Source organism: Oryctolagus cuniculus, chromosome 10, assembly GCF_964237555.1.
Source record: "Oryctolagus cuniculus chromosome 10, mOryCun1.1, whole genome shotgun sequence".
In the NCBI taxonomy this organism is placed as follows: Eukaryota; Metazoa; Chordata; class Mammalia; order Lagomorpha; family Leporidae; genus Oryctolagus; species Oryctolagus cuniculus.
In genome coordinates this window covers 67,115,348-67,125,519 of record NC_091441.1, presented here as the reverse complement: position 1 = coordinate 67,125,519, position 10,172 = coordinate 67,115,348, and the positions used below count along the sequence as shown (strand labels likewise).

At 39.4% G+C, this 10,172-nt stretch overlaps 1 protein-coding gene across 2 annotated transcripts in view; it reads right to left on the bottom strand.

Annotated features, from left to right (window-relative positions):
* Positions 1–210: 210 nt before the first annotated feature.
* VAPA (VAMP associated protein A) overlaps positions 211–10,172 on the bottom strand; it is a 44,809-nt gene continuing 34,847 nt past the window's right edge. The window contains exons 5-7 of one of the 2 annotated variants that reach the window (XM_002713573.5): positions 8,598–8,729; positions 3,713–3,886; positions 211–978 (exon numbers count right to left, since the gene is read on the bottom strand). In XM_002713573.5, coding sequence (XP_002713619.1) covers positions 820–978; positions 3,713–3,886; positions 8,598–8,729 — 465 coding nt within the window. In that variant the 3' untranslated portion in view covers positions 211–819. The remainder of the gene's footprint in view (positions 979–3,712; positions 3,887–8,597; positions 8,730–10,172) is intronic. The other variant, XM_002713574.5, reaches the window with a different exon arrangement.

Here is a 10,172-nt window from a genome sequence, read left to right as displayed (position 1 = left end):
TAATGATTATGATCTCCCAAAATATCAAACATAGCTTGAAACATCATCAACTGCTTTCCTTAAGAGAATGAGAACTTTTAATTACAAATACTGTAACAACCAAAAAACTTTCAATGCAAGAGCAAAATTAGCATTATAAATTTCAAATTACCCTACACAGTGGACACCCTGACACCCTCCCCCTCAATGACACGACAGACACAAACAGGCTATCGAGCAAGAATCTGTTAACAGTTTTATTTTTTTTTATGTTAAATACCATGGGACAGGATTGTAAGGATGAAAAAACTCAGTCAACAACTGCCTCACAAGGGATAAGAAAAATTCTGCCATGATATTAGCAAAGGTAAAGGAGAAAATTTACACTGTAAGAGGCACCATTTCCCCACAGAACACCTCTTGGCATTTCCTGAATGAGTGGGATTAGCAATCTAAATAAATCATATTTCAAGAGGTAACAGCAACAGATAAAATTTAAAGGGATTATTAAAATAACATTTACAAGACTCTGAACAATTCTTGAACTCTTATTAAAACCACAAAGAAAGAACAATTCTTTATTTATGAATTTCATAAAGGACTGAATGTGCAACTGACATCTGCTAGTGATGATCTGATAATATACAATTTGTCCAGTAGCCGAACAGTTTGTTTTTATTGTGTTTTCTAACCGTAAGAGATCATTAAAGGCAAAGCCTATTATGACGCTGTACACACAAAAAAATGGTCACCGCGGGCCATACTACCAATGAAATGGTAGGTAAACAAATCTTTTCTGGTCAAGAGAAAAAAAAGAAATAGCACTCGGCATGCTTCACTCTACAAGATGAATTTCCCTAGAAAGAATCCAATGAAAATGGCTGCAATTACAACAAGAAGTGAAGGGAGAGGACTGGTGACGTTATCTCTGAAGGATGCAGTTGAGGTGGAGCCAGGTTTATCCGAATGTGCTACCTTTCTGAGCCTTAATCCTTCATCCTAGGAAAAAAGAAAACACAGATTTTAAAAGCAAATATGCACAGAAATGAGAGCTAAAAATCTTTTCAAAGACCTATGGCTTTGGGGATGGAACACGGATCTGAGTCGAAGGAAGCTCCTGGCTTCAGCCTAGCCCTACCCTGGCCACTGCAGCCATCTGGGAAGTGAACGGGCAGATGGAAGATCTGTCTCTCCCTCTCTGTAGTTCTTTCAGATAAATAAATAAATAAATCTTTTTTTTTTTTTTTTTTTTTTTTTTTTTTTTTTTTGACAGGCAGAGTGGACAGTGAGAGAGAGAGACAGAGAGAAAGGTCTTCCTTTGCCGTTGGTTCACCCTCCAATGGCCGCCGCGGCCGGCGCGCTGCAGCAGGCGCACCGCGCTGATCCGATGGCAGGAGCCAGGAGCCAGGTGCTTTTCCTGGTCTCCCATGGGGTGCAGGGCCCAAGCACCTGGGCCATCCTCCACTGCACTCCCTGGCCACAGCAGAGAGCTGGCCTGGAAGAGGGGCAACCGGGACAGAATCCGGCGCCCCGACCGGGACTAGAACCCGGTGAGCCGGCGCCGCTAGGCGGAGGATTAGCCTAGTGAGCCGCGGCACCGGCCCAGATAAATAAATCTTAAAAAAAAAAAAAAAGTAGTAGTACTGAGATGTATCTGTGAATGAAATATCAAAAGGGCCTGAACCCAATTCTATAAGCCAGTGGTCTTCAATGTTCTTTTGGTTTTTAAATAGCAGGATTTTCTTTCAAATAAAATCTCATGTAGAGTAGCACCATGGAAAGCAGGGATGCAGAATCTTTTCTCTACCACGGATCATTTGGATATTTCTACCATCATTTGAAGACCATACAAAATTATCAACTTTGCTATAGATTTACTGAATTTCAAGTCCCACCTGCAGTTGCCTTGGCAAGGCCACAGCACAAGATTTTACGGGTTGGATGCTCCCCACCCCTAATATAGAGCAGAGACCAGGAATAAAGTCTCAGTCCTCTACCTCCCCATTCTGTCTTCCTAGTTCCAGTCCTGTGCCACCCTAGTCTCCACTTCTCCCCTCCAAGCCAAGAGACAATCGGCAGCTTTTTATATAAACCTACTGAGCACCCTAAGGAACACATATTTCATAGAAGAACAAAATGTGGAAGTCATTATAGGCAAAAAACAAAGAATAGCATCCTTAAAGTCCAAGGAGTGTGAGTGGGAAACAGAGTGCTCCCACTATCCATACAAGTGCTAAGGCTTGACAGCCCTCAAGGAGGTACTATGGAGTATGAAGAGTCACAGAAACTCGAATCACAAATCCTTTAGAGTTCACACATCAACTCTAGATACAGCGCCTTTGAGTACAGTTCCTATACACATTTAACAGAAGGAATCATCAAATGTAGATGAACTCCCAGAACTTAGCTTAAATAACCTTTGTATCATCTACTTTGATATGAAAACTTTCAAGGCCTAAAAAGCAATGTAAAGGTCTTCAGATCTTGAACCAAGTAATCACTTGTTAGAGACAAATGATTCACAGACCCCATTCACATCAGTCCTCCTTCACCAGCCCATTCCCTTATTCACTCAAATACATGAAATGACTACTACATGCACGAGCTGTGAACGCAGACAATAAAACAGTCTGTCCCCAAGGAAATCATTGTCCAATAAAGGGAGAAAGATCTCCAACAAATAAGAGCAGAAATGTAGTAAGCTGTGTAGGACAAATACAATGCCATCTTACTTGTTGTGGAGGGAGAAAACTAGACTGAAAGGGTGAAAACGGAGTGCCTTTGTGAATGCACGTGTATGTGTTCTGTGGTTAGGAACAAGATTTCAGGGCCGTACAGTCAGAAGGAGGAGCTCCTGCTAATGTGAGAGTGAGAAGACAGGCTCTGTCAAGTAATTCAGCCCAACACTGCCCAACACAAATATAAGCCTCAAGTATGAGTTGCATACATCATTTTACATGTTTTAACTGCATATTGTAAAAAATAAAAAATTAGGAGACCAGCGCTGTGGCGTAGTAGGCTGAGCCTCTGACTTGGCGCCAGCATTCCATATGGCGCTGGTTTGTGTCCCAGCTGCTCCTCTTCCAATCCAGGTCTCTGCCATGCCCTGGGAAGACAGTGGAGGATGCCCCAAGTGCTTGGGCTCCTGTGCCTACATGGGAGACCAAATCAGAGTGAGCTCCTGGCTTTGGATCGTCTCAGCTCCAGCCACTGTGGCCATTTGTGGAGTGCACTGGCAGATAAAGACCCTTTTCTCTGTCTCTCAAATAATACCTCTACCCTCAAATTTTAAAAAAAGTAAAAAATATTTTATCAATACTTTCAAAATTTTTAAATATGTAACTATATTTTTAAAAAGCGTTTCTCTTCCTGGTTCTAAGTTTTCAACATCAGGGTGTATTTTACATTCACAGTACATCTCTGGCTGACATTCCCACGTGAGGGTGGCTACAGTGGAGGACAGGGAAGTCCTAGACAGTTCTGCACAGCTGGGGCACAGAATGTCAAGAAGGGAAGAAGCAAAAGGGGCCAAAACAATGCTGAGGCCAGCCACAGCTTCCAGGGTGACAGCTGAGGAAAAGGACGGTGGGTCTTGAGAAGCCATGGTCAGACTGTTAAAAGGGGTAGGGTTAGCGATAAAAAGACCAGAGCAAAATGGCCTAGCTATTCCCATTTCCTTCACTTTCATTTCTATCAACTTATTTACAACTTATTTTCAATCCACAGGACTTACTCTCAGGTGTCGATTTTCTTCTGAAAGCTTCATCATTTCTCCCTGAAGTCTTTTACACTCTTCCATGAGCTTCCTTGTTTCGGTATCATTGAGGGAAACACTGTGCGGTTTTGGCATGGGTCCATCTTGCTTCGATGCATTCAGTGGAGCAGCTTTGCTAGGTTCCATGTCATTCTGTATTACAAAGATATCGGGAATTTTTAAACTAACCAAATATAGATTTTAAGTAAATAAAAATATACATTTCACATCCTTCTTTTCCAAAAATTCCTTAAAAGTTTTGACAATTTTTAATTTCATTAATAATAACTTTAAGTACCACATGTATGGTCATCTGTGAATAATTTTAAAAAGGACTAAATCATTAGATGTCAGCATTTGGATAGTCAAAACAAGCAGCCCACTCCCTCCTCTACTCCCATAACTCTTGGCACTTACCTCCACCATAGCACTTATATCATAATTATATATTTTTGAAGTTGCTTCCTACAATACTTCAAAGGCTGGGAGGGTAAGAGCCATTTCTCTTTGTATTTACCCCTATAAACCCAGCACTTTGGCCAATGGTAGTTATTCAATGAAAGCATGCTGAATGACTGATGCCAATCAAAATCCAAATAATGAAGGTCATTTTCAGTGCTCTGATTCTGCAATTCAAATAAGGTTCTAGGGGTAGGGGAGTATATCGTAATCATTCCAGTGACATTAGGAACTAGCTAAGAAAAAACATTTCAAAGAAAACTAACTGCTATTAGTGGGAAAAAATAACTGGATGGTATAAATACTGAATAAACACAAATATATGGCAAAAAAGGGGGGAGGGAAGGGTGTAAAGAATCTATGATCTAAAACTTGAACATAAATGATTCCTTCAAATTATTAGTAATAATTTGCTTTAATGCATGTGCTTAAATATGGAATACTACACCTCAGTAGTAGTTAATGTATTTTTAAAACTATGAGCGCCCAAACCTTAATTCTTACCAACTCTTAAGCACTTCAAACTAGAGGTAAGGGCCTGGTGACGAGTACCAAGGGCAGTTGCTAAATGGTCCCGAAGCCCAGGGTCTAAAGTGCCCCAATATCTGTCACGCTAGCATCACTTACAAATGCACTCTCTAACAGTACTAACAAGCCTTTTTCATTTACATTTTTACTTGTTAAACGTTTCTTAGATAGACATAAACCTGTTTTAGTCACATATAAACAAAGACATTTACAAAATTAACTTTTACGGTGTCCCACAGCACTCATTTGCAAGATTTATTACAGGCTGCACATCTCAGCAGCAAAATTTATAATACGTATAAAGAAATGGTTTGTTCAAGAGGCAAACTAGTATTTCTTATGAAGACGTGACTTAATCAGCATGCCTAAGTCAGTGTAAAAATGATTCATGTCATAACGAGGTTCTAACACACAACACTGTGTATGTCTGACCTGTCAGTGGATTCTCCCCTTTCAGGTTTCTCAGGTAAGATTTTTTTACTGAAGCCTATATTTCAGTTTGTCCCCACACTTTTCTCTTGCTAGTGTTCTTGTTCTTCACTCTAATCTTCACCATACCCATCTAATCCAACTTCACTATCAAAACTCTGGTTCAGATACATTTTCTTCTCTGCCAATACTCTTTCCTATTCTTTTTAAAGTGACTAAAATTCACTTTAAAATCATTTTCTCATGTGCTCATATTCCATCCTAGTACCAGCCCAACTTATCACAACGAAGGCAGCACGCTGTCTTCCTCTGTAAAAGCAGCAATAATAGTCAACAACATGGCAAGTGAAGAACATTGAGCCTTCAGGCTTTTGCTAAGAATTGAGAAAAAATATTCTCTCACCAAAAAGCTAAGAAACTCAAAGTATATACATGAAGTCAACAGTGAAGAGAAAAAAATTAACTAAGAATCATCAAGGGCTTCCTAAGTGGATCCTTATTAAATAAACTCTTGAAATTCAAGAAAATTTTAAATTATGAGGGAAGGCAAGGAAATCATCCCCCATCATTTCAACAGTGCAGCATATTATTCACATTCCAATATTTTTCATATGCATTTTTATAAAAATCAACACTTTTTACCTTGCGTTTCATTTATACACACATAATTATCATCTTAAATAACGCAGTAGGTCATTACACATTCTGTGGCTTACCAAAATAATTAATACCTTTCATTTTGGTTTAGTGTATTAGAGGAGTCAGTGGTGTAGCACAGTGGGCTAAGCCACTGCCTGCAACACCAGCATATGAAAGTCATCTCAAGCCCTCGCTGCTTCACTTCCAATCCAGCTACCTGCTAACGTGCCTGGGAAAGTAGCAGAAGTTCTTGGGCCCACACAGGAGACCAAGATGAAGCTCCTGGGGGTCCTGGCGTTGGTCTGGCCTAGACACAGCCATTGCAACCATTTGGGAAGTAAATCAGCAGATAAAAGATCTCCCTCTCTCTCTCTCTGTGTGTTTCAAATAAATATTTTTTAAGTTGTTTGTTAAAATAGTTGCTTCTCATTCTTTGGAGTTTTAAACAATACAACATTGAGTATCTTCTTATGATGGTAGAATTAAATTTTTCTTTGTTTACTGAAACCTTTCTTAATGATGTTGTACTTAATTTATAATTATAAAAAAATGTCATAACCAATTTGTAGAGTATAAACACAAGACTGGAATGCAAAGGATATAGGGAAATGTAAACATACCTCAAAACTGAGTTATGGAACAAGTTATACAGAATAGTTGTATCATAATACTACTTAGTCCCCCTACAAAACAGTCAACATACATAGCAGATGCAAATAAATCTAATTTATTTATGCATATTTAAAATATAAGCATATATAATCTGAGTTGGAGGTTAAAGGGGGGAAGGACGAGCTTAGACATTCATGTAGTGACAATCTGATGACCCTGAGGAGAAACACTAGGCAGGTGTGACTTTAAGTATATGCTTCCATTCAGGAGCTCCATTAATGAGGTTTGGCTCCAGGAAAACAGCTTGTTCCTTGAGTTGCTTCAGACTGGTCCAGAAAGAGGAGACTGGTTGTTCTGAGAACCATGAAATAAGCAAACTAAAGGAATTGAGCATGTTGTGACTCTTAGTAAAAAGTGATGCATAGTAACATTGCATTAACATTATATTTAATACAACTTAGAATAAGCTCAAAGGTCAAAGTTGTGCATCAATGAAGACAACTTATCAATCTGTTACACATTTTCCACTATTTTATATTATTTAGCCTACTGCAGTAGCCCTCTATATCTATGAGCTGTACTTCTGCATTCCTTTTCAACAACCATCGTAACTTCAATTCTAATACTACAATTGGAAATAAAAGGGGAAAGGTAGAAGGCAGACAAGCTATTTTGCAGTGAAGGCTTGGGGAGAACAGGGCAGCTAAAGGACATAAACATGGGAATACAGTCTTATGACTACTACAAGTAAGTGGTGACAACATCCATAAAGGGGGTACACAAAGGCTAAAGCCAACACATGACGGCATGAATTGTCAGAGCCAGAATTAAGGTCTCAACCTGTGAATTAATATATGAATAACAGGATAAGCTGAAACCTTTTTCTCTACTATAAACAAATTTACTGTTTCTCTGGGACCATGATTCCTAAAAGGAAGTAATGGCAAAATTTTAAAAATTGGAGATTTTCCCTATCAGTGGAGTGCCTGGGTTCAAGGCCTGATTTGCTTCCACTTCCAATTTTCTGCTAATGCGCATTCTGAGAGGCAGCAGGTGATGCTTCAAGGAGTGGATGCCTTTTTCTACTCACGTTGGATTCCTGGGTTGAGCTCCCAGTGCCTGGCTGCAACCTGGCCCAGGCCCAGCAGCAACCACTACTGTCACCTGGGGAATGAACCAGAGGTTGGGAGCCTGAAACTGCTCACTTGCTCTCTTTCTCTCTCTGCCCATCAAATGAATTTACAAAGAAAAGTATTACACATTATGGAGTAAGTAATCTTGCAGTTAAGAGGCCCCAGTGTCACACTGAATGCCTGGGTTAAAATTTCTGGCCCCAGCTCCTGACTCCAGCTTCCAGACAATGCATACACTAAGAGAGGAGATGGCTCAAATAACTGGGTTCCTAGCCCCCACATAAGAATTCTAGACTGAGATCCTGGCTTCTGGCTCCAACTCTGGTCCAGTCCTCATCATTGTGGCCATTTGGGGGAGTAAACCAAATGGCAAATTACAAGCAATCTGTTAAAACTGAGTTTCCTGAAGTTCCCAGTAAGAAAGAAATGGTAGAGAGAATCATATACTATACCCATCACACCACCAAGAAGTCACTGTTATCTACTAATGTGCTGTCACTTTACTTAAGTCGTAAGCAACACACACACACACACACACACACACATATAAATAAATTAAAGTATGTCCTAAGTAAGGTCTTTAGGGTTTCAACTATAAACTCCCCAACCCTGGGCACAGTAAATAACCAACAATGACAGTTTTGGGGAGGTTACTGTATTTGTATTTGGTAACAAAATACAAGGAGTAATTTCATTACTTTCCAACTCCTACCTTTTACTGCTATATCCGTGCTATCTTATTCACAAGCTATAAACTCACTTTTTTGAATATTCTCTCCACATCTCAATCACAGGAAAAACTATACCAACTGCATAATGTTCACAATAACATTTGTCGTGCTCATTACTGTGACTTTATTAAGTGCTTTTTTTTTTAAGAATAAAATCGCTTGTGTGCATTATTTAACGTTTGTGATGCTGCTGTAATTTTAAACATAGTTAAAAACTTCAATTCCACCTACTTCATATAACATACTCATAATACCATCATCTGCTAGTTATCTACATTAACTTAACCAGTAACACTAGCAGACTCCCAAGTCTGTTAACTCCCTAAAACAAACCTTCTGCTTCTCTTGTTTGAACACATGTCCCCTGGGGTCATTCTTCGTGTGATAACTGGCAGCTGTTGCAACTGTGTTGTTGATGCTGCTCATTGAAGTGACAGTCGGAGCAATCCCTGGTGGAGTTATACCCTGAGAGGCCATGGGAAACATATTCTCAGATTCGCACCAAACTCTGATTTCTCCTGCACGATACTGGAATTGACTTGACACAGAAAGCATTAGCCTCTAAAACATTCAAAATGTACTCTATGAAAATGTATTATGCACAGAAAACAGTATTAATAGCTATGTTAAAGCAAAAAGTAAAAAACTCTGAACTCGCTTTTTATATTATTTCCCAAAATAAAATTAGCTTTGACCTACTTGCATTACATTCAATTAGTGTACAAACTTTATTAAATTTATGCTAGCTTCACAATATCCTCAAATGAATACATTCTAAATCTAACTTTATGACTTTCTTTTCCTAATACCTGTTTTTTTACTAATTAATACTTGAAAAACAAGCACTCTCATGCTTTCTTAACTTTGGTAACATTCAACCTAAATATTTTTTCCTCTGACACTCAAATGCATAACGATTTATCATAAATTTCTTTGGTATTCAGAAACTCCCCCACCACACGTGCACACACACATCCTAGGGTCAATGAACTGTGAACATTACGAACTCCACAGTTGTCTTCCTAACTCTTGAATGCCTTCATACAAAAGCGCTGGAAGAGACTGTGAATACTCACTGCTATTCAATATGTTCTTTGTCTCAACAGGAAAAAACTATGTTTAACCATAAAATGTCTTTTTACACAAGATCTGAAATTCAATGAAACACATAGCACTTTTTTTATAAAATATATAATCATCAGGGTGCCGGGCCGTGGCTCACTTGATTAATCCTCTGCCTGCAGCGCCGGCATCCCATATGGGTGCCGGGTTCTAGTCCCGGTTGCTCCTCTTCCAGTCCAGCTCACTGCAGTGGAGGATGGCCCAAGTGCTTGGGCCCCTGCACCCGCGTGGGAGACCAGGAAGAAGCACCTGGCTCCTGGCTTCAGATTGGCGCAGCGCCGGCCACCACGGCCATTTGGGGAGTGAACCAACAGAAGGAAGACCTTTCTCTCTCTCTCTCTCACTGTCTATAACTCTACCTCAAATATATAAAAAATATATGTATATATATAATCATCAGATATTATATAGAGGAAATGTAACACATTTAAGAAATTTGAAAAATCTGAGTTAAGCCCTCAAAAATGCTTTTAAACTGAACACAAAGAACTGAATAGATTTTAAAACTTCATTTAAAACAGCTACATTCAACCCTAATAAAACTAGCGTCACTAGTTGGACATTCATTAAATGTTTCGTAATACAGAGCTAATAACTAGTAGAGAGAGCTAGTAATTCAGAGAACCTCATTTTGATAAACAATCAACACTTCAGCATCATCTGCCTCCATCTCAACAATCCGGGGAACCCACTGACAGGCTCTCAGCATAAGCCAAACCTCAGTTAAGTCACTGGACTACATCCAGTCACACACATGTTGTTCCTTAGAACTAACATGGCCATACA